The sequence below is a fragment of the Prenolepis imparis genome, unplaced genomic scaffold (assembly GCF_030444845.1).
Source record: "Prenolepis imparis isolate NDT839.2.m4 unplaced genomic scaffold, iyPreImpa1.0 SCAF_6, whole genome shotgun sequence".
In the NCBI taxonomy this organism is placed as follows: Eukaryota; Metazoa; Arthropoda; class Insecta; order Hymenoptera; family Formicidae; genus Prenolepis; species Prenolepis imparis.
The window spans coordinates 19,869,472-19,895,402 of record NW_028141164.1 but is presented as its reverse complement, the minus strand read 5'-3'; the positions used below and the strand labels follow the sequence as shown (position 1 = coordinate 19,895,402).

At 34.8% G+C, this 25,931-nt stretch overlaps 3 protein-coding genes across 3 annotated transcripts; all 3 read left to right on the top strand.

Moving 5' to 3' along the window:
- The first annotated feature begins 13,539 nt into the window (after positions 1 to 13,539).
- LOC145937959 (uncharacterized) lies at positions 13,540 to 15,750 on the top strand. Its single transcript, XM_083041304.1, has one exon. The coding sequence runs from the start codon at positions 13,540 to 13,542 to the stop codon at positions 15,748 to 15,750; it is 2,211 nt and encodes a 736-aa protein (XP_082897430.1).
- A 42-nt stretch (positions 15,751 to 15,792) lies between these two features.
- LOC145937958 (uncharacterized) lies at positions 15,793 to 16,776 on the top strand. Its single transcript, XM_083041303.1, has one exon. The coding sequence runs from the start codon at positions 15,793 to 15,795 to the stop codon at positions 16,774 to 16,776; it is 984 nt and encodes a 327-aa protein (XP_082897429.1).
- Positions 16,777 to 16,829: 53 nt separating this feature from the next.
- Positions 16,830 to 18,686, top strand: LOC145937957 (uncharacterized). Its single transcript, XM_083041302.1, has one exon. The coding sequence runs from the start codon at positions 16,830 to 16,832 to the stop codon at positions 18,684 to 18,686; it is 1,857 nt and encodes a 618-aa protein (XP_082897428.1).
- The last annotated feature ends 7,245 nt before the right edge of the window (positions 18,687 to 25,931 follow it).

The window sequence follows — 25,931 nt, the reverse complement described above, 5'->3', positions numbered from 1 at the left end:
AGAAAAAGCTTTGTTTTCGTGAAAAAAATGTTTTTCCAGTTTTTGATGTCAATGTGTTTAGAATGTTTTAAAATGTCGAAAAATCATATTTTTACAAAATGTCCGTATGCATGTGTATATGTATGTATCCATCTACGGAAGGGCGTGATTGCTCTAACTTCCGTAAATTTTGAGATATCGCATTAAATTTTTTTATATGAATAGATTATTATTAAAGGTGGGTTGGTATTGAATTTGGCTTGGATCGGCTAAGGGGTTCTTTTTTTATAAAATTTTGAATTTTTTTAAAAAAGGGCGTGATTGCTCTAACTTCCGTAAAATTTGAGATATCGGGTTAAATTTTTTTACATGAATAGATTATCATTAAAGGTTGGTTGGTATTAAATTTGGCTTGGATCGGCTAAGGGGTTCTTTTTTTATAAAATTTTGAATTTTTTTAAAAAAGGGCGTGATTGCTCTAACTTCCGTAAATTTTAGGATATCAGATTAAATTTTTTTACATAAATAGATTATCATTAAAGGTTGGTTGGTATTGAATTTGGCTTGGATCGGTTAAGGGATTCTTTTTTTATAAAATTTTAAATTTAAAAAAAAGGTCGTGATTGCTCTAACTTCCGTAAATTTTAAGATATCGGGTTAAATTTTTTTACATGAATAGATTATCATTAAAGGTTGGTTGGTATTAATAAAAAACAAAAAAAATTTAAGATAAATAAAGAAAAAAAAACAAGTGTGCAAATTAGAAATTTGCACATTGTTTTTTCAACATTTTATTTCGCTCATAAAGCTTCCTCTATGAGGAAGCCAAACTATTATATATTAATAATTATGATTTAATTTTAAAACAAGCTTCCTCTGACGAAGAGCTTTGTGAGCGAAATAAAATGTTGAGAAAGCAATGTGCAAATTTCTAATTTGCACACTTTTTTAAAAAATTAAATTAATTATTTTAAGATATATACGCATATACATTGCAGTAAATTAATTATTTGTTATGTTAAGATATATTGCAGTAAATTAATTATTTGTTACTTTAAGATATATTACAGATAAGATACATGACAATAGATTTTTTTTCAATATTTTTATTACCTCTCGTAGGACTATTTCATTATTTTCGATATTATTTCGATATTCGATAATATTTTGTTATTATTAAACGCGTTTTTTCATTTTTTAATAAGTTTTTATTAGCGGCAATAATTAATTTTCCAAAATTTTAAGGTCGCGATTTAGATACTATAACGTTAAGGTTTTATCATGTCTTTTTTAAATATGTTTTATTATCGAACTGAGCATTATTTTATTAATGTTTTCATATAATTTTAAACGCATTCTTTAACATTATAATAGATTTTAATTAACAATGGTAATAATTAAATTTTTCGAAATTTTAGGATCGCGATTTACATATCATTAAGTAAGGTCACGACATGTTTTATATATATATATATTATATATATAAGAGAAGTTGCAGGCTTTTATAATTTCAATACAAAGATTGTTTACAGATTATTTTTATATCAAACGAATCCAAGTCTGCAAATTTTTTTATTTATATATATTATATAAGAGAAGTTGCAGGCTTTTATGATTTTAATACAAAGATTGTTTACAGATTATTTTTATACTAAACGAATACAAGTCTGCAAATTTGTTTTATTTAATATACATAATTTAAGAATGCGCAGCGTAGAGTCTGCGGCAACAGTGTCGACTTTTAATATTTTAAGACAAGCCAAAAATTCATCTGTTGTATATTTCGACAGTACATTGTTTGCGCAATATTTTGGTTACCAAGCAAACAGCAGCGTACAAATTCTTTTAAATGACATACATAATATAAGTATGCGCCGCGTAGGATCCGCGGCGACATATAGTGTCGACTTTTAATATTTTAAGACGAGCCAAAAATTCATCGCTGATATATTGTAATGGTAAATTGTATGCAGATTATTCTTGTACCAATCAGATATGAGCCTGCAAATTCTTTTAATTAATATACGTAATATAATTCTGTGCTATATAAAGTTCGCGGCAACGAATTATATCTACATTAAATATTTTTAAAAAAACCAAAAATTCATTGCTCGTATATTTCGATGATATATTGTATTATTTGTAGATTATTTTTTTATACAAAACACATACAGGCGTACAAATTTTTTAAATTAATATACATAATATAAGAATATGCCGCGTAGGATCCGCGGCGACATTGTGTCGACTTTTAATATTTTAAGACGTGCCAAAAATTCATTTTTTGTATATTTCGATAATACATTGTTTGCAAAAAATTTTGGTACCAAGCAGACACCAGCGTACAAATTCTTTTATTTAATATACATAATAAAAGAATGCGACGCGTAGGGTTCGCGGCGACATAAGCCCCTATTTCATCGATAAACAAAGATCCAATATATGGGCCATAGTAGACATTTAATATTTTAAGACGAGCCAAATTCCATCGAAATATACGAGCGATGAATTTTTGGATAGTTTTTAAATATTAAAAATCAACACTGGGTCGCAGCGGACACTAGCGCAGCGGCGCATTCTTATATTATGTATATTAAATAAAAAAATTTGTACGCTGGTGTCTCCTTGGTACAAAAACATTCTGCAAACAATGTACTGTCGAAATATACAAGAGATGAATTTTTGGCTCGTTTTAAAATATAAAAGTCGATACTATGTCGCCACGGACCCTATGCGGCGCATGCTTATATTGTGTATATTTAATAAAAGAATGTGTACGCTAATGTCTGCTTGGTACCAAAATATTTTACAAACAATGTACTATTAAAAAAAACAAGCAATGAATTTTTGGCTCGCCTTAAAATATTAAAAATCGATACTTTGTTGCCGCGGATCCAATATTGCGCATACATAAATTATGTATATTAAATAAAAGAATTCGTAGATTCGTATCTATTTGGTATAAAAATAATCTTTTTACAATATACAATTGAAATATACAAACGATGAATTTTTGGCTTCTCTAAATATAGTAATATACGTAATATAACAATGCGCCCCATAGGGTTCGCGGGGACATAGTATCGATTTTTAATATTTTAAGACAAGCCAAAAATTCATCATTTATATATTTCGATAGTACATTGTTTGTAGAATATTTTTGTACCATGCAGACATCAGCGTATAAATTTTTTTATTTAATATACATAATATAAGAATACGCCGCATAGTGTCCGCGGCAATCCAATGTCGATATTTAATATTTAAAAACTAGCCAAAAATTAATCGCTCGTATATATCGATTTTTGGCTCGTCTTTAAATATTAAAAGTCGACACTATGTCGCCGTGGATCCTATGCGGGCATTTTTATATTATTTAAATTATATAAAGGAATTTGTACGCTCGTTTGTTTTTGATATAAAAATAATCTGCACACGATATATTTTTGAAATATGCAAGTGATGAATTTTTGGCTCGTCTTTAATTTTCAAAAGTCGACACTATGTCGTCGCGGAACCTATGCAAAGCATAGTTATATTATGTATATTAAATAAAAAAGTTTGCACACTTATATATGTTAGGAATGAAAATAATCTGCAATGTACTATTCAAAAAAACAAGCGATAAATTTTTGGCTTTTTTTAGAATATTAAAAATTGATGCTTTGTAGCCGTGGACTCTATAGGGCGTAGACTTCTATTATGTATATTAAATAAAAGAATTTGCAGGTTCCTATTTGTTTAATATAAAGAGCCAACAATTCATCGCTTATTTTTTTTAATAGTACATTATTTGCATATTATTTTTCTACCATACAGATACAAGCTTGCAAATTCAATCCGTTAGTAAAATTAATTATTAATAATAAATAAGTTAATAAATTAATAAAATAATTAATAAATAAATAAATTTTAATATAATTTTGTATAACCTATAATAATTTGAAATAATAACTGAAAAATTAAATGTTTAATATTGAATGTTAATAATTACTTAAAAAATTGTGCAAATGGAAATTTACACATTGCTTCCTCACCATTTTATTTCGCTAATTAAGATGGTTTTTCAATTATGGCTTCCTCATAGAGGAAGCTCAACTTGCACATTGCTTCTTCACCATTTTATTTTGCTCATTAAGATAGTTTTTCAATTATGGCAATGTGCAAGTTAAGCTTCCTCTATGAGGAAGCCATAATTGAAAAACCATCTTAATTAGCGAAATAAAATGGTAAGGAAACAATGTGCAACTGGAAATTTACACAATTTTTTCCAATACCAGCAAACCCTATACATATATAATTAAAAAATATTTTCTTAAAAAAATTTTTTAAAAGATTTTTATGCTACTGTGTTCTGAATGTTGTATAATTTGTCAATTTACAATCAAAATAAATTGACCAATTCTCAACAAATTTAATATCAATTATGCTTTAATGATATTTTATTCAGAACTTTCAAGAAATTATTTAAATTTTAAAATAATTAAAAATTTTATAAAAAATAAACCATTTTAAAAATTCTCCCCAAATTAAATATCAATCATTCTTTAATTTTATTTTCAAAAGTTCGATAAGTTCAATATTTCAAAATTTACGAAAGTTAAAACATGTACAAACATTTTTTGAAATTGATAATTTTATAAAAAAAAAAAATTTTCACTGATCCTTATCAAATTAAATAGCAAACATCCTTTAATGATACTCTATTTATGTAAAAAGGTTTATGTAAAAATATTTGTCTAATATCTCAAAATTCACAGAAAATAAAAGAACCATATTAATTTTTTTTAAAATTTTATAAAATCTTTATAAAAAATAAACCCTTTCACCAATCCTTGTTAAATTTAATACCAAATATCCTATTGTACTTTATTCATGTAAAAAAAATTAGTTCGATAACTCAAAATTTGCGAAAAATAAAAATGCACATTTCTTAAAAATTCAAAATTTTATAAAAAATGAATTCTTTCACCGATCATCGCCAAACTCAATACCAAACATCTTCAAATGATAGTCTATTTATGTAAAAAAATTTATCCAAATATCTTAAAATTTACGGAAATTAGAGCAACCACAGACATTTTTCATAAAATCTAAAATTTTATAAAAATCGAATCCTTTCACCGATTTTCGTCAAATTCAGTACTAACCATCCTTTAATGATAGTCTATTTATGTAAAAAAATTTATCTCGATATCTTAAAATTTACGGAAGTTAGAGCAACTACAGACATTTCTCAAAAAATTCAAAATTTTATAAAAAATAAAACAGTGTATAAATTTTTATAAAAATGACAGTAAATAAAAGTGTTGTTCTACTTTACATGTATGCCAAATTGGAGCGCTGCAAGTCAAATAATTTTTGAGATATTTAAATTAAAAAAAATATAGGTGGGCACATACATACATACACACACACATACGGACATTTTTTTAAAATGTTATTTTTCGATGTTTTGGAACATTCTAAACACATTGGCATAGAAATCTGAAAAAAAATTTTTTCACGAAAACAAAGCTTCCTCTATGAGGAAGCAAAAATTAAACAAATTTATTTTGACATAAATGATTGCTTATTAATTGAATTTTATATTAAAAAATAAGTATATTATTGAAATTTTTAGTAATTTAGTTAATAAGCCGAAGAAGGCGCGCGCATCAGCGCGGGCTGCGTACTAATCCCTTTCTAAAAAAGGCATATTAAGTAGATTTTCGAAAGTCTCGAAGTTTGTTGCCTCTTTCCCACAATGCTGATTGGCTCTCTGTCGACTCGTGTTATATTTGTAGCATTGAAAGGCTGTCAATACGAGGGTTAGCAGTTAGCAGTTTGACAGTTTGTCCAAAATAAAATAAAATAAAATAATAATACGTTTTAAATAATATGTTATGATGGGAATTTAATAAAGAGGGACGATCGTGATTTATATGAACATGATGTGAAACTTCGATCTTGTCGGCTTGACTGCTCGCGAAGAAGAAGAAAGTCCGACACGCGGTATTTATTAATATATTGATCCTGCCACGTATTTATCGCGCGCATGCAATGTATATTATAATGCTTTTTGAGCCTGCGTGACATGTATACCGCGTATATTTGATATTTACTTAACAGATGATGACGAGAAGCAATGAATAGAAATAATAAGTCGCAACATGTTATAATACTTTAAACTTGATTATTATATGTAGCCTGATTATATTCGTAGCATGGACAAGCTGTCAATTAGCAGTTTAACAATTTGTTTAAAATAAAATTAAATAAAGTAATAGTATGATTTAAATAATACATATATTATGACACTTTAAACTCTATTAATATTTTTGATACTTATATATCAGCTGATTTCTGTCAAAAATTATTAATCGCAATTAAAGTATTATAATATATTATATATTATTTACAACATATTATTATAATTAACAAATTTATTTTTAATGCGATTATTAATGAAGTAAATATTAATAATTCCTGTAATTACCTTGTGCTAATTAATCATAAAATAAAGGTCGTGATTTAGAACTTTTCACACTCTTCATTATTTTACCTGCAAACGTACAAAAAAGATATTTAAATTCTCATATTACATACACATACATACATACATACATACATACATACATATATATATATATATATATATATATATATATATATAATATTTTATATATTATAAGAATTCAAAAAAATTATAAAATATATAATAACACATACTAAATAATTTCAAAACTTTATCGCAATTTTCATTCTTTCCTGCTAAATTTATTGCCATTACTGCCAGATTTATTCCCATAACATATTTCATCTTTCTACTAAAAATGATTAATATTTATATACATCTCATATATTTAATTATACATATAAAATACTGTTAAATACTTTATAACATCTTCTTGCTTGCATTGGTTTAGTGATAGATAATTGCTATTGCAACAATATAAATAAATCACTCAATATATAAATCACTCAAAGTTCCAATATATTTCTTTAAGTCTAAAGCAATCTATTTTCTCTAATAAAATTCGCAGATAATTGCATTGCGATACTAAACAATCATTTTCAATTTTATTCCATTTTACAAAGTATAGTTATTGCATGTTTTTTTCCTTTCTAACTGAAAAACTGTAATCGAGATCAATCAATCCCAAAATTAATAAACACGTGTTCTTCAACAATTTACTCGCAAACTAATTGCAATTATATACACAAAATCTTTTGATACACATAACTTTCAATACACAATTAACTGCTCGATGCACGCAACTGTCAAAATAATGACAACCGCTCACAAAATAAGCGCATAATGACAGAACCAATCGGCAACGCGGAAAAGAGGTAACAATACGTTTCAAGATTTTCAAGAGAATTTCGAGTCTTTCAAAAATCAATAATATGCCTTTTTCAGAAAGGGACTAAAGAAAAACACAAGCGCGCACGTCATTCTTCGATCTTATATTAAAAAGAATATTTTTAAAAAAAATAATATAACGTTTATTTAAACTCGATTAATATCTTTTGACAGAAATTAACTGATTAAAGCGTTAATTGACTAATTAAATTTTAAAATAAAAATATGTTATAGAAATTAAAATAATAATGTTGTAAATAATATATTATAATACTTTATAAACTCGAATAATATTTTTTACAGAAATCAACTCTGATAACTGTCAAAAATATTAATTGAGTTAAAAGAACTATAATATATTATTTAAAACATATTACTATTTTAATTAAACATATTATTATTTCAAAATTTAATTAGCAAATTAACGCTTTAATCAGCTGATTTCTGTCAAAAAATATTAATGAAACGTTAATTTGCTAATTAATTTTTAAATAATATGTTATAAAAATTAAAATAGTAATGTTTTAAAATAGCAATATGTTTAAATAATATATTACAATACTTCAAACTTAATTAATATTTTTGACAGTTATATTTGCTGATTTCTGTAAAAAAATATTAATAAAATGAAAATTTGATAATTAAATTTTGAAATAATAATTATGTATAAAAAATTATAATACCTTATCTGTATTTAATATTATTTGACAGAAATCAGCTGATAACTGTCAAAAATATTAATGAAGTTTAAAAAATATTATAACATATTATTATAATATTATTATTTTAATTCTTATAATATATTTTTATTTTAAAATTTAATTAGCAAATTAACGCTTTATTTAGCTGATTTCTGTTAAATCATATTAATAAAGCGAAAATTTGTTAATTAAATTTTAAAATAATAATATGATATAAAAATTAACATAATAATATATTTTAGATAAAATGTTATAATACTTTGTTATACTACTTGATTAATATTTTTGACAGTTATCAACTGATTTCTGTCAAAAATTTTTAAAAAATATTAATCAAAATTAAATAAACTACATATATATATATATTTTTTAAATATCCTTCTTAATATAAAGCCAAAGAATGGCGCGCGCGCAGCGCGCGCTTGTGTTGTTCTAGTATTATATAATTCAGGCCTGCGGCCGAGTTGCACATTTCAACCGATTTTTGCTTGCTGCTATCTTCACTTTTTTTATTTTATAGCATCTAGATTGCTCGCGGAGAAGTAAGACACTCGAGCTCAGGAACAATACTAATTGTAAATCATACAGGGCGTTAGCGCATATTGTCCCGTGCGCTGTTCACTGTTTACAGAATTATTATTATGTTATTAAATTAAAGATAACGTTAAAATACGTATGTTAATTGCATATATACACGCGGCCAAAAAAAACTGGTAAACTTAAAAAGTAATAAAATATTTTAATGCCCAATTAATAACTCGTTAATTATTGCGAAAATTGCAAAATGGTAGAGGACTTTTCGACTCAGTTTTGCCCGCTCTACCTGCACACGAATTTAGTCCCATCATTCTGAGACACCCTGTGTGTGCGTGCGTGCGTGTGTGTGCGTGTGTGTGCGTGCGCGCGCGCGTGTGTGTGTCAAAGTCTATATATATATATATATATATATATATATATATATATATATATCAGAGGCTGTACCTATTTAAATTTATTATACACACATATAATAAGACATACATATATAAAATTACTATTTTTATTTAGTATAACTATATATATTATAATAAAACAAACATTATAGGTGGGACAGATGGTATATATTTAAGTTTAATGCCAACAGATTTCCACATTATTAATTACTATTGTTGCGTTTCTTTTTTTTTTAGTGGTTTCCCCAGTAGGCCTATTCCACTATAAAGTTAAAAACTATTTACATTTTGTTGCTTTAAGCTTCGAAATATCAATGTTAATTTTGGATGAATTTATTCTCATCAACGAGGATAACGATGCATCATTTAATGACGATTGTGTACTTGATTTTATGTGTTTCATTTTCGAAAATGAGGATTTACATAGATATGTAGATCCAAACATTGAAAAAATTTTTATAATGCAAAATTTTGTAATTTTGGATATTTAACTTTGTTTAAAAGTTTGAAAAATTCCACACCTGTTTCTTACTGATATTTCAGTGAAATCTGAAATATTACTTTGTAGATCACACAGTTCTAATTGAAAATCTACACTCTGTCCAATTATCGGAATTGTTCTAAGATTTTCGTAAAATAAAAGGTCTTTCTTCAACTCTTCAAAATCACGAAATTGATGATCAAATTGTGCAATTAATTAATTGATAAGATGCAGATATTTTTTTAAAGTCGCATTTCGTGCCATATTCTTCAACGAGAATGTTGCAAGAAGGAAAGAAAAGAAAACTATTTTTTTCCCAATTTTTAATTTTGCGCAGAACAAATCGACATGACTTACTAACTCGAATATCGTTGGATTAGTCTGTTGTAGCTTTAAATTTAAAGTATTTAGGTGACAAGTTAAATCTGTGATGAAAGATGAAAGCTAATTCCAAAAGTGATTCCACATCTTCAAAAAATAATTTAAATGTTTCCAGTTTCGGGATGCACTTTTCTTGAAAAGATATATTTCTTTTCCTATAGAAAAAACTTTTTGCAAAGTTTTTCCGATATTTAAACATCGGACTTCATAGTAAAGTAATATGTTTTTGTAAATTGCATCATACACTTCGAGGAAATTTTGAAATTTGCGATAAATCAGGGATTTGTTACTACCTTTAATTGCATTTACAATTGCAGTAGCATGTAATGGTACGAAATCTAATATTTCTTCGGTACACAAAAAATCTTCTTGCACAATTCGCGTAAAAATGCTTAATTGGCTTACATGTCGAACATCCGTGCTCTCATTGAAGCACAATGAAAAATAAGTGCATGTATTTCATAATGATTTTAATTTTTGTTCTATAGAACTGGCTATCATAATAATTCTTGATCTTACTGTGTCACGAGAAAGTGGAATGTTATTAATGTCTTCAAGTGTCACAGTATTTCCAAATGCTGTCACTGCTACAAGAATACACTCTTTTATGAAGACACCATCGGTAAACGGTTTTGAATGTTTCGCAATTAGATATGAAATGGCATACGACATGTATTGTTTTATCTTAAATATCTTCATCTTTATTATTACAAATGTCCGAAATGGCACCAAAACGTCGCTGATACTAATTTTAATGCTGCAATCACAGCAGATTTTTCGTGTCCCGCATATGCTGAATATTTGTTTAAATGTTTATGATTATAATGTCTATGAATCACATATTTTGTCACATAAGCAGGTTCAAAACCACATAAAAGACAAACTGTTCGCTTTGCAATACATGCGAAGAAACTGTCTTCCCATGTTGTATCAAATAATGCTTATAATCCTTTTTAGTAGCCATTTCTTAAAATTGGCACAACACAATATGTATTACATACGAATTGCATAACTGCATACAACATGACATATACAAATACGCATACAAGAATTGACATACAAAAATTAAATGTGTTTTGTCGTAGCACTTCTCAAATATTATCAATATTCATTACATACTTTACGAATTGAACATCCACAATAAAATTAAAATTAAAAATTAAAATCCATAATAAAAAATTTGACTATTAAAAAGATTTCTTAAGTATCATTATGATATAACATGAAAAGTTTCTTCGTACGTAAAGCGAATATGTATTTAGTGATTTTTTGAATCTGCTTGTGTAAAAAAAATGTAATTCACATAAACATTATAATTACGAACATTTAAAAGAGTATTTAATGTATATAACCGATGGTGTCTTTATAAAAAATTTTTGCAGCTGGAAATACTGTGATACTTAAAGACATTAATAACATTCCATTTACTCGTGACACGGTAAGATAAAAGAATTATTATGATAGCCTGTTTTACAGAAGAAAAATTGAAATCATTTTCATATATACACTTATTTTTCATTGTTTCAATGAGAGTACTGATGTTCGACATATAAGTCAATTAAGCATTTTTGCGCAAATTGAGCAAGATGATTGTTCATGTACCGAGGAGACGTTAAGTGGGCATTATATTGAGCGTCTTGCCCTAGGTTCCGTGAGCAAAACGACGTCGTTTCTTTTTACTGCGCAAGTGCTAGACGATCAGCGCGTTAAACAAAATCAAATAACGTTGTTGTGATAATTAAAAGTGATAAATTTACAAGTTTGTGGTTTGCGATAAGTTTTTCCTTTATATATATATATATATATATATATATATATATGTATATTGTCAGCACAATTGTTCTCCTCTAGTACGTGAGCGCTAACTTCAAGTCCAGTTCCGAAACGCCAGGTGTAGCATTTTAATACCTAATTAATGACGGATTTATGCAAGCAAAAATTAACACTAAAATTAAAAATGAACAGCTAAATATTGTTTGATACAAAAATTGAAGCTATGCTTGTATTTAGAATGTTGAACGCACGAACGAATAGAAAATAGTTGATGCAAGTCTAGCTGCAAAACACCAGGTGTAATAGCGTTTTAAAAACAGCGTCTTGCCCATGGGCAAGACGCTCAATATAATACCCACTTTACACGGAATAACAACCGGTATTGATATTTACAGAACACTTAAAATTACTCTAAACAAGTTTATTTACGATTTTTCAAAATGTTCGTGCATAGTGACAAATGGTGCGAGGTCTATGATAAGATTACATTCTTAGGGCAATTAAAGTAAGAAATTTAAAATTTACTATTCTTTATTGCATCATGCATCAAGAAGCTTTATGCAAGAAAGATATGAAACAATTTACCGCAATGCGTACAAATGCATACAAATAGTAACAGCAATCATAAATGAGATTAAAGATGGCAGCAAATCCCTGCTTCATCACAAGTTTCAAAGTTTTCTCGAAGAAAAAAAACTTTGCATAAACTTTGCAAAACTTTTTTTCTATAAGAAAAGAAACATATCTTTTTATACAAAAAGTACATCGCAAAACTGAACACATTAAAATCATTTTTTGAAAACGTGGAGTCACTTTTGAAACTAGCTTTTATCACAGGCTTGACTTGTCACCTGAATATTTTAAACTTGTAGCTCCAACAGACTGACCAAACGATCTGTGAGTAGTAAGTTCTGTCAATTTGTTTCGCACAAAATTTAAAGTATTTTTAAAAATTTGGAAAGAAATACTTTTCTTTCCTTTTTGCAATTCGATCAGCATTTTCGCGGTTTTAAAGTTTCGAGGAAAGACCTTGTTCTTTACGAAAATCTTCGAATTGTTCCAATAATTGAACAGAGTATTGACTTTCAATTAGAACTGTGCAATTTACAAAGCGATATTTCACTAAAATCGTGGCCAGAAACAGGTATGGAATTCTTCAAACTTTTAAATATATATAAAACCATTATTATAAAATTTCAAAATAAAAATTTTTTTAATGTTTGGATCCTGTTCGAAACGTGAACAAATGTAAATTAAGTACTTGCATTTCCGCTGAAAATCAGCCAAACATATATATTTAACATGATACATTTAAAGTATCCTCGATGTGAGAACGTGACTGTGGAACATCAACAAACGTGCCTTGTTATGACAAGTTAATGTCATATCCAGTAGAACAAAAGATTATCGTTCAAAACAGTCACTTTCGTACACCGAAGAAAAAGCAAATAAATAACATGTCATTTAGATGTGACTCATGGTCACGATCTCGATCGATCGAGAATCTTCTCGAAAAACAATGCCTATAAAGAGGCCACGCTCGCTCGCCAACTCTCAGATCAGATCGCTTTTCGTATACGAACGTTTCGAAAGTCATCCCGCTTTTCTCACGTATATCTTTTGCGTTCGAAGTCGCTCGCTTCGATTACTCGCGCATTAATATCGTGATTACAGTGAAATCTCTCATATTACTTTGTAAATTACTGTATATATTAGCTGTGAAAAACAAAATAATACATTTGTGTTTGTTAACAAAATTAGTGCAGAATTTCAAACCCTTCAGACCCTCTACTAAACATTTTTGGTCCTTCGAGCCGGATCGCTTGTCCAAGAAGCGGAACAGTGCTCCTGTGCCGCGTACGTAAGTGCTTGCTGCCAGGGTCGTGGGCCGTTGTGCGTGCAGTGTCATAGTTCTCATTTCACTTATTCCAACGCTTCGCCATGAGCATGGACGCTGACGCTATCATCCGAACTCAAACGGACCTCCAACTTCGCATCATCAAAACCTGCGAAAATTTAAGAAAATCAGGAGCCTCCAAGATTTCAGTGGGCATGGTTGAGTCAAGATTGAAAACTCTAGAACAAAACTGGAATAAGTACGATGTCAATCATGAGACTCTGACCTCTACTTACTGGAAGGAAGTGAGTGAAAAAGACTACTACAAAAAAGACTATTACGGAAGCGTGGAGGAGATATTCATCGAGCAAAGAGGCACCCTCCTTGACATGCTGCATCAGCTCAAGGAAAAAGCAGAGAAATTTGAGCCTCCAGTGGGAGCTGCGGGCCCTCAACCACGCCGAACGTTACCTCGCATCCAACTTCCGACATTCTCAGGGAGGTACGAAGACTGGCCGGGTTTTCGAGACCTCTTCCTCTCACTTGTTTCCATGGATACTTCGATGACAGGAGTAGAGCGACTCCACTACCTGAAAACAAGCGTGAAAGGGGAGGCAGCTCAGCTCGTTATGAACTTACCAACCACAGAAGAAAACTTCGAGCGGGCGTGGTCCATCCTAGCTGACCACTATGAAAACAAGCGGTTGCTGGTGAGGTGCTGCTTCTCATCGTTCACATCAATGACTAAGATGAAAACCGAATCAGCAGGCGATCTCAAACGCATCTTTCACGGGATGCTTAGTACCGTCGGAACGTTGGAGAGCATCAGTCGCCCGATCTCCCGTGGAACTGACCTGTTCGTACATCTTGTGGTCGAGATGCTCGATCAGCGCTCCCGGCGCGAGTGGGAGACATCAGTTAGCGGGACTACAGAACCACCAACCTACGAGATCTTAAAGACCTTTCTGGAGCGACGACTGCGAACATTGGAGGCACTTCAACCTCAGAAGTCCGAAACGTCCTCACCATCCTCCAGTAAGGGTACCGGTGTTGCAGCGAAGTCCGCAAGATCACACTTGGCACAGAAGACAAGCAGGAAGGGAGGTCGATGTTCACTGTGTGACGGCGACCACTACATCCTGTTTTGCAGCGAGTTTCAGAAGAAGTCACCTGAAGAGAAGAAAAGCTTGGTAGAATTAAAACAGCTCTGCTATAATTGCTTTGGGAAACACCAAGTTGCAGAGTGCCAATCGAAAAAATCATGCGCCGCGTGCAACGCGCGACACCATTCTTCGACGCATAATGCCTACACACAAGCCGACAATGTGGCTCGCAAGACACTCACATCACTCCACGTGCATCATCGACCAAGTAAAAGCACCACTGTGCTCCTCGCAACAGCCCGAGTCGATGTCACCGATTGTCATGGACTGAAATCTCAAGCACGAGCACTAATCGACTCTGGTTCTGAGGTCTCACTGATCTCTGAGGCTTTAGCACAGCGCCTTCGACTCAAACGCACGGCTGCGCCGGTGTCAATCCTTGGCATCGGGGGACACCGCACCGTAACAGCAAACGGCAAGGTCAACGTTGACCTCTCCTCAAGAACGTCGAACTTCTCACTGAGAGTGAGCGCCTTGGTGTTGCCACGCATATCTGCGTATGGTGCGCGGATGCCATCAACTTACGGTGAATGGCCGCACGTGTACGGTCTCCCTCTGGCTGATCCGGAGTTCGGAGCCTCAGACTCCGTGGATCTTCTCCTGGGAACTGATGTCTTCAGCTTCATAATAGAAGACGGTTTGAGGAAGGGAGGCCCTCAGGCACCAATCGCTCAGCAGACTTCACTCGGATGGATCCTGTCAGGGGTAGTCGATGGCGGCGATCACCGTGCCCGTGTCCTGGCACACCAGTGTTGCGTTGACGAGCAGCTTGCGTCCTTGATCGGCCTATTCTGGGAGCAAGAGGAGCCCCCCGGCACAGTAAGACCACTCAGCGAGGACGAGCATCGAGCAGAGAAGCTATTCGCACAGACACACACCAGGATGAGAGACGGGAGGTACATGGTACGGCTTCCTGTAACCTCAACGCTCCCCGATGTAAGCTACACTCGACGCGCCGCACTACGCACACTTCACAGCATGGAGAGGCGGTTCCTGTCCAACACAGTATTACACGAAATGTACGCCGACTTCATGAAGGAGTACGAGGCCCTTCAGCACATGACGCTGGCCACACCACTCGAGAACGACTCCACAAAAACATGTTACTTACCTCATCACGGAGTATTTAAGACGACAGAATCAACAGCGAAGATCTGAGTGGTGTTCAACGGGTCATCGCAATTACCTTCCGGAGAATCCATGAACAACTTCCTGCTGCCAGGTCCAAATCTGCTGCCTGCACTGCCGGACGTGATCACGAGATGGAGACGACATCAATTTGTGCTGGTGACAGACATCGCCAAGATGTACCGGCAGATCCTCGTGCATCCTGATGATCGAAACCTGCAGAGGATCCTGTGGAGGAAGGGAACCAATGAAGCAGTACGAGAATATCAGCTCAATACTGTCACATACGGATTGGCTTGTGCACCTTACCTTGCCATCCGGACGCTACAACAACTGGCCGCGGATGAGGAGAGCCTATATCCTCGAGGTGCAGCAGTGCTCCGGTCGGACTGTTATGTTGACGACATCCTGACGGGGGCCGACACCATTGCAGAAGCTCGACACATCCAGGAGGAGCTAATCTTCCTGTGCGCAGCGGGTGGTTTTCCACTACGAAAGTGGGCGTCAAATGCTGCCGCCTTGCTGGAGGGCATCCCGGCGGATCACCAGCAACCACAGAGTCCGCCAGCTTGGGGGCAGGACGTGGAGCATTCCACCCTGGGACTTCAATGGCATCCTCGGGAGGATGCTTTCTCCGTCAAGGTGTCTCCTACAGCAACAAAACAAATTACCAAAAGAACAGTATTATCGCAGATAGCACGACTATTTGACCCACTTGGGTGGCTAGTCCCGGTGGTTGTAAGGGCTAAGATCCTGCTCCAACAGCTGTGGTTGCAACGACGCGACTGGGACGAACGTCTAGCATCCAGGGACGAGCAGGAGTGGCTAATCTTCCAGGAAGAGCTTCCAGTGCTGGATGAACTTCGAGTGCCCCGCTGGCTACGCACAAGTCGACAAGGGGACGTTGAGCTGCACGGCTTCGCTGACGCATCCGAGCGGGCATACGCTGCAGCGGTTTATGCTGTGGTACGATGCGAAAAGGCGGGCGGTGCAACCTTTCTGCTAGCAGCAAGACAAAAGTCGCACCCATCAGCCAGGTGTCCCTCCCGCGACTAGAACTCTGCGCAGCAGCCCTGCTGGTCAAACTAGTGGCACACACCCGAGACACCATGGACCTGGCCATCTCCAGCACACACCTGTGGTCAGACTCTACAGTGACCCTCGCATGGATACGAGGGCACTCGTCCAAGTGGAAGACCTTCGTGGCCAATAGGGTCGCCACAATCCAACGAGCGCTTCCGGATGCACTGTGGCACCATATTCCTAGCAAGGACAACCCCGCCGATTGCGCGTCACGGGGATTGTCTCCAAAGGAGCTACTCACGCATGCCTTGTGGTGGCGAGGCCCTACATGGGTGGCAGACCGTACCTCGTGGCCTCGATACACAGGGTCGACCGCCGAAGAGGAGGAATTACCTGAGCGACGAGCACAAGTGCATCTTGCCGTCGAGGAAGAAGACGACGACGTCGGTCTACTGCAACAACACTCTTCTCTCCACAAGCTGCTCCGGGTGACGGCCTGGTGTCGCCGTTGGCTCTGCAAAACCAGACATCAAAATTATATTGTTTCAGGTCGCTTTTTAAGCCCGCAGGAATTAGAGGAAGCACGTCGGACCTGGATCCGACTGACGCAAGCGACGTGCTACAAGATGGAGCTGAAAGCCATGGCGGGAGACAAGCTGCTTCCAAGGCGGAGCCCCCTCAACAAGTTGGCCCCCCTTGTCGACAACGATGGACTGCTCCGCGTGGGAGGACGGCTCAAACACTCGTTGCTGAGCCCCGATGAGCGACATCCCGTAATCCTGCCGGCAGCGGCGCGACTCACTGAGCTGATCATCGATGCATGCCATCGAGAGACAATGCACGGAGGAGTGCAGCTCACCTTGGGAACGCTGCGGCGCAGGTACTGGATTCCAGGTGGACGAACGGCAGTCAGACGTCACATACACCGATGCGTAAAATGCGTGCGATGGCGGGCGGCGTCCCCGAGAACAGCGATGGGCGACCTCCCAGCACCACGGGTCACGGCATCGCGCCCGTTCACACACACAGGGGTCGATTATGCAGGACCAGTGCAGCTCCGAACATCCAAGGGACGCGGCCACCATGCACACAAGGCATTCCTCGCTATCTTCGTGTGCTTCAGCACCAAGGCCGTTCACCTGGAAGCAGTCTCCGACTACAGTGCCGACGCATTTCTAGCCGCCTTCCGACGCTTCGTGTCCCGACGAGGACTTTGTCACACTGTCTACAGCGACCAAGGGACCACTTTCGTCGGAGCCGACACTCAGCTGAAGGCGCTCTTCCGAGATGCAACCACGGGTAACTCGCACATCGCCAACACATTGGCGAACAGTGGGATACGATGGTGCTTCAATCCGCCAGCTGCTCCTCATTTTGGCGGACTGTGGGAAGCAGCCGTCAAGTCAGTAAAGCACCATTTACGAAGAGTGATAGGAGACTCAACTCTTACCTTCGAAGAGATGAGCACCGTGTTGGCACAGATCGAAGCCTGCCTAAATTCACGACCACTGCAAGCTTTGACGGACGATCCCGAAGACGTGAACGCCCTCACACCGGGCCACTTCCTGATCGGGGCAGCCATGAACGCGGTACCAGAACCGTCCCTCAAGGAGGAACCGACGAATCGCCTGTCCAGATGGCAATTGATTCAGCAGATGCGCGACCATTTCTGGCAGAGGTGGTCGCACGAGTACCTGCACACACTCGCAACACGCTCGAAATGGTGGAGAACAGATGCCACACCGCGTATAGGCGACTTATGTTTAATACGAGGAGAGAATTTACCTCCAGGCAAATGGCCCTTGGCACGTATCTCAGAAGTCCACCCCGGACATGACGGAGAAGTGCGCGTGGTGACTGCACGGATAGCCACCTCCTCCTTCAAGAGACCAGTAGTCAAGGTTGTCTTGCTTCCCTCAGACGTCTTGGGAAGCGGAGGATAACCACCGATGTGTCACCGTCACCAGGAGAGGCGCCCTGCAACTGCAGCGAGCTCACCGCACCGTTGTCATTATCATCTCACTCGATTCTCATCCCACATGTCATATGTAAACAAAGAGATAACCTCAGCTGTCATTTTCACACTTTAATCACGCGCATTACACTCTATGTACTTACCTTCAACGCGCCAACGTCACTCGCTACTTACCTTAGCATTGTACATTATATTCATCCGTCACTGTATTTTTCTCATCTCTCATCAATCGAATCAACACTGCATATCAATCACAGAGTCAATGTGCCTGACTCCGATTATCGATATGGATCATGAAGCACATGGTCGAACTAGAGGAGCGCCTCGCGAGCGCTACCAATTTCGCTAGCGGCAACTAGCGAGGCGGGCGGCATGTTCGAAACGTGAACAAATGTAAATTAAGTACTTGCATTCCCGCTGAAAATCAGCCAAACATATATATTTAACATGATACATTTAAAGTATCCTCGATGTGAGAACGTGACTGTGGAACATCAACAAACGTGCCTTGTTATGACAAGTTAATGTCATATCCAGTAGAACAAAAGATTATCGTTCAAAACAGTCACTTTCGTACACCGAAGAAAAAGCAAATAAATAACATGTCATTTAGATGTGACTCATGGTCACGATCTCGATCGATCGAGAATCTTCTCGAAAAACAATGCCTATAAAGAGGCCACGCTCGCTCGCCAACTCTCAGATCAGATCGCTTTTCGTATACGAACGTTTCGAAAGTCATCCCGCTTTTCTCACGTATATCTTTTGCGTTCGAAGTCGCTCGCTTCGATTACTCGCGCATTAATATCGTAATTACAGTGAAATCTCTCATATTACTTTGTAAATTACTGTATATATTAGCTGTGAAAAACAAAATAATACATTTGTGTTTGTTAACAAAATTAGTGCAGAATTTCAAACCCCTCAGACCCTTTACTAAACAGATCCATATATATATTTATGTAAATCCTCATTTTCGAAAATAAAATATTTTTATTAATTATTTTTTAAAAATTATTTATTTTTATTAATTCATTAAATCGAGTGCACGATCTTCATTAAACGATACATCGTTATTTTCGTCGATGCAAATAAATTAATAAAAAATAACAAATAAAAATTGACATTGATGTTTCGATCTTTTAAAGCAACAAAATGCAAATAGAATATTCAACTTTAGTGGAATAGGTCCAATATAAGGAAACCATTCAAAAAAACTCATCAATAGTACTTCAAAGGTAATGTGAAAATCTATTGATGTTAAATTTATATCATCTATTTGTTTTATTACAATATATAGTTATACTAAATAAAAATATTAATTTTATGAAATACGTAATTTCATTTTAATGTTATCTTTAATTTAATAACATAATAATAATTCTGTAAACAGTGAACAGCGCACGGGACAATACGCGCCAATGCCCTATATGATTTACAACTAGTATATTCCTGAGCTCGAGTATCTTATTTCTCCGCAAGCAATCTAGATTCTAGATGCTATGAAATAAAAAAGTGAAGATAGCAGCAAGCAAAAATCGGCCGAAATGTGCAATTCGGTCGCAGGCCTAAATAATTAATCATATTTAAAATTATAAAATATTAAAATATGATAAAATATTACAAAATATTATATGTATACGTTTAATATTATATATTTATATTTTACCCCACCAGAGGTGCCACGACCTTTGTCATCCGCTGAAATTCAACGTCATCTACCGGATTTATATCGTCCAGAGTCCAGATGGTAGTGTGATGCTGAATATGGATTCAGGCAAATTTGCGAGAGAACGTCTAAATAGGTCTTTATATCATAGCCCACCGGAGCAGACGCAGCAATGTAGCCAGGAGAAGCGCAAGAAGTGGTCTTGCAATATTATTTAATCACATTTAAATTATATTACATTTAAATGAATTAATGTAATATATTTAAAATATATAATAAAATATAATAAAAAATTCAAAGAAATACAATGTTAATTTAATAAAAGAAAATGATATTTGTATTATTATATCACTTGATATCTTGACTTTCGTTCCTTGTTATATAGACATGTCTCCACAGTCACGTTCAAGATTTGTTGTAAATAGGAAGCTATAGTGACAAGAACCTTCATATTAACATAACTTAATTGTAAGTGATCACACTTTTATTTCAGAGAATCTTGTCATAATTTATAAGTTTATTATTATTCACATTATATATATATATATATATATATATATATATCACAGTTTTAATTCAATGTTAATGGAACACGTCTTACCAATTATTATGGACCACGCCAATTTTTATCCAGTGACATTATCTTTCAAATTGACGCAATTATCTGGAAAAATTCGAACTAACTCATTCTTGCCTTCCAACGAAGAATCTGTTTATATTTTATTATATTAACAACGCTCATGACAATTATCACCAATATTATATGTTCCATTTTTTATCTTTAACTTTAACTGTTAATTTTATTCCTAATTGTGTGCCTAATTTATAAAATTTAATCGTTAGAGTTTATTTAAATTAATTATGACATTCCTTTTTTTGTCGTGATTTCCTATATGCTATACCATCGCACTTTGAATTCGTTTTATATAATTTATAATATTTGTTTGTCCGCCAAACACAACATCATGTTATGCTATTTATTATTTATCTAATTTAAAATGTGACGGAAAGTTATTGACCAATTGGTACAGGAAACCCACCTTTTCTGGTAGATATTTGAATATTTATCTAGCCACCCCTTAAAATATAAAATTAATACTATTAGGAGTCTGGTGGATCGCGCCATTTTACTTTCTGATGAACGTTTCCATACTGATAATTTAAAAATTATAACAGATATTTTGACTAACAATAGTTTCCCTGTACCATTTGTTAAAAATTACAGATTAATAATAGATTAAAAACAATTAAGTATCGGAATGACTCTTTGGATGCTGGTGGTGCCCGTTCTGGCGGATTCAATTTATTATCAGTTTTGACTTTACCATACATAAAAAATCTGAGCAAAAATTTAAACTTCACTCTTAAAAAATGCGGCCTCAATACATTGTATACAATCCCGAAAAAATTAAATAACTTAATTAAAAGAGGTAAAGATAAAATTGATAAGTCTCAAAAAATTAACGTTGTTTACATGATTGAATGTGGAGACTGCGATGCAACATACATTGGTCAAACAAAAAGACAGTTATTGACTCGAATAAAGGAACATTGCAGCAACATAAAAAACCATCCCAGTAATCACAATATAATTAGTAAACACAGGACAAAATTTGGACACGATTTCAAATGGCTTGAATCAATAATTTTATATTGCGAGAAGCATAAAAGAAAAAGGGAGTTGGCTGAAATGTTTTTTATTAAAAAATACAACAATACAATAAATTTGCAAAAAGACACCGAAAATTTAAACCCGATTTATGATAAGTTAATACATAGCGTATGATTGTTTGTTTGTGTCTCGATACCCTCACTTTTTTACGACCTTTATTATTATTTCGACAATAATCATACTGTAAGTATGTTTTTATCTAAGATCTACTCGTTTCTAACAGTGTTTAAGTGCATTCTGTTTAAATTAATTTTTATTTAATTAATTTTTGTTGGAAAAATACATTAATATCAATTTAATTGCGACATCTCTATTTATTATTCTTGTTATTCAGATATGGACTTATTTTCTAATTGTGCCTTGCTTATTATTTGTATTTGTTGTGTATTTCGTTTATTAGACAATATAAAATGTGTACAGGTATCCCAATTACAAGTAGTTAGAATACTGGGAGAATAACGGGATAAGTACGATACGTCCGGTCGGAACACGTGTGTAATAGCAACTCGCTTCTCCTCCTTCGTACACGCACACACGATCCTTAAACCCCCGCGCATGAGCTCTCCTAAAGGTGGTATTTAGATTTAACCGCGTACGTTCGTATTACGTCCGCGCGCTATACAATCGAATATATAACAGCTCTTCTCCCCGTAATTATTACAAGTTACAATATTTAATTAATAAGCAAAATAATCACCGAAACGATCCGGTGGTTTGCGCTTTCGCGCTGGCCGCTCTTGACGCGGTTCTGACGCCGGTGGTATCTCAGGGTGGACAGATGAGTCTGGCGCCTCGACCAACTCGGAGTCCGATAACGACTCCTGCACTTCTTCTTGCTCCGAGTGTTTTGAGGAATTAATTAACGGTCTTTCTGTCTCTGTATTCGCATTTATAATCGGGCCACTATCCCACGCTCGTAATTTCGCATTGTCGTCCACTGCCGGATCTACTGCTCGCATTTGCTTAACGTGACGCTTCCAGATTTTGTTATTTGGCAATAATATTCTATAATGTAGTTTACCTAATATTTCGACGACTGTTCCAAAACGCCATTTAAGGTTTTTATCTAAATATTCGCGTACTGCGACTTTTTCTCCTACTTTAAATTGATTAAGACCACTCGCCTCATCACTTCCCTCTTTCTTCGCTCGGGGAAAGATTAAGTTTAGTCTACTATTCAAATTTCTTCCAAACATTAACTCTGCCGGCGATTTTTTTGATTCTTGGTGCGGCAATAATCTATAGTGAAACAATAATTTCTGTAAATTCCTTTTTATATTTTTGTCCTGAAGATTTAATTTTCGTAGACCTTGTTTTAATGTTTGGACGAAACGTTCTGCCAACCCATTGGTGGCAGGATTGTATGGCGCCGTGCATTTATGAAAAATACCATTTTGCTTGAGGAAATTTTGAAATTCTTCAGAAATGAAAGTGCGACCATTATCGGATACTAATACTTGTGGTAATCCGAAGGTTATAAAAATGTCTTTACATTTTTCTATGGTTTTCTCAGCATTGATGTTTTTCATGATATGCACCTCAGGCCATCTAGTATACGCGTCTATGAGAATCAAAAAGTTATGTCCCATGAAAGGTCCTGCAAAATCCACATGCACTCGCTGGAATGGCTCCGTTGCCGGTTCCCAGCGATGCTTGATTTTTCTAATACTAGGATTGTTGTTAAAAGAATTACACGCTTTACAATTTTTTGCTAACATTTCGATTTCTTTATCTATCCCTAACCACCAACAAAAGTTTCTACTTAAATTTTTCATTTTAACGCAACCGAAATGACCTGCATGTAATTCATCTAGAACACGTTTTGTTAGTGATTTTGGAATTACAACTCTTTCCTTTCTAAAAATTATACCGTTCTGTAAAGAAAATTCATTGTCTTGATAACCCAAAGGTACAAGACTCTTTCCATGTTCTAGCGCTACTGCTATTTTTGATAACGATTCATCTTTACTGATTTCTTTGTAAATTTCTCTTGCTGTAACCGGTAACGCTTCCAAGTTTTCCATCAAAAGTATATCTATAGGATCATATTCCCCTACTCGCTTTTCCGGCACTGGTAATCGTGAAAATCCATCCGCATTACAATGTTCGCTTGATTTTCTGTATTTAATGGCAAAATTGAACGCTTGTAAGAATACCGCATAATGTTGCATTCGCAATGCGCTATATGCCGGTAGACCTTTCTGCGGATTAAAAATCTGTGCCAACGGTTTGTGATCAGTTACTAATATAAAATGGTTTCCGTATAAGAATTGGTGAAATTTTTTAATACCAAAAATGATTGCATACGCTTCTTTGTCTATCTGGGCATATTTCTTTTGCGTATCTGTTAATGAATTCGAGGCGCATTGAATAATTCGCTCGCTCCCATCCGGGTATATGTGCGATAGCACAGCACCTACGCCGTACGGGCTAGCATCGGTAGCCAAAACTGGGGATTGGCAACTGGGTATTATACGGTACTAAAATTTCGTCTTTCTCAAATTCTGCTTTCGCCCGATTGGAAGCTATTTCACAATCTTTTGTCCATTTAAAAGGAACGTTCTTTTTGAGTAGATAATTTAATGGACGTAGAAGATCACTTAATTGTTTAATAAATCTACCATAGTAATTTATTAATCCAATAAATGCTTTTAGTTCTGTGATGTTACTCGGTCTTGGCATTTTCCGGACTGCTTCAATTTTTTGTTTTTCTTTAGATATTCCATTTTTACCAATTACATATCCGCAATAATTAATACTATCTTTAAGAAATTCACATTTGTCCTTATTAATGCGTACATTGTATTTCGATAATCTTTTAAAAACTAATTCTAAACGTTTAATGTGTTCATCTAAATCTTTTCCTGTAACTCTTATATCGTCCAAAAATACTGCAACTCCGGGAATTTCATTTAAAATATTTTCTATTGTTCGTTGCCAAATCGCTGGTGCCGATGCTACGCCGTACATTAACCGATTACATCTATATAAACCTTTATGAGTATTTAAAGTTAAAATCTCTCGATCATGTTCGTTTAACGATAATTGCAAATATGCTTGTTTCAAATCAATTTTTGAAAATATCTTTCCGCCGTTCATGGACGCAAAAAGTTCATCAATAGTAGGTAACGGATGTTCATCCACAATTAATGATGGATTTACAGTAACGCTAAAATCGTCACAAATACGAATCTGACCGTTCTTTTTTAATACAGGCACTATCGGCGTGGCCCAGTTAGAAGATTCTACTTTTTCCATAATTTCCGCTTGAACCAATTTCTCTAATTCCGCTTCTACTTTTTCTTTCAATTTAAACGGAACTGCGCGGCTTTTTAGGAATACCGGTTTAGCATTCTTTTTTAATTTTAATCGAGCTTCAACTTTACTCATCAACAGAACTTCTTCCTTCATAATATCAGGATATTTATTAAATAATTGCTCCAACTTATTTTGACCATGAATCTCAAGCGTTTTAATGTTTTCAATTTCTTTTAAACTTGATTTGACTTTTCCTAAAATTCTTAACTGATTTATCCATTCACGACCTAACAAAGGACTTCGATCATAGCGAACTATATACATATTCAATTCACGTATACAGTCGACGTCGCGGACTTTAACCTTGACGTAACCTAACGGCGCAAAGTTTTGTTTACAATACGAACGTAGTCTTAACTGTGTTTTTTGTATAACTATTTTTGGCAGTATTTTTCGCAACCATTTTTCACTCACCAATGTGACCGCAGCCCCGCAATCTACTTCGAAAATGACTCGACGATTTTCAAGAGACAGAGAGACCGTGAACTTATCCCGGAACTGAGAATGTTCCGTCTCATCCAGTCTGTAGACTTCTTCTAACAATTGCGTCTTAC

Excerpts from the sequence above, each read along its gene's own strand:
- LOC145937959 (XM_083041304.1), top strand. The coding sequence starts at position 13,540 with ATGGACGCTGACGCTATCATCCGAACTCAAACGGACCTCCAACTTCGC.
- LOC145937958 (XM_083041303.1), top strand. The coding sequence starts at position 15,793 with ATGAACAACTTCCTGCTGCCAGGTCCAAATCTGCTGCCTGCACTGCCG.
- LOC145937957 (XM_083041302.1), top strand. The coding sequence starts at position 16,830 with ATGGACCTGGCCATCTCCAGCACACACCTGTGGTCAGACTCTACAGTG.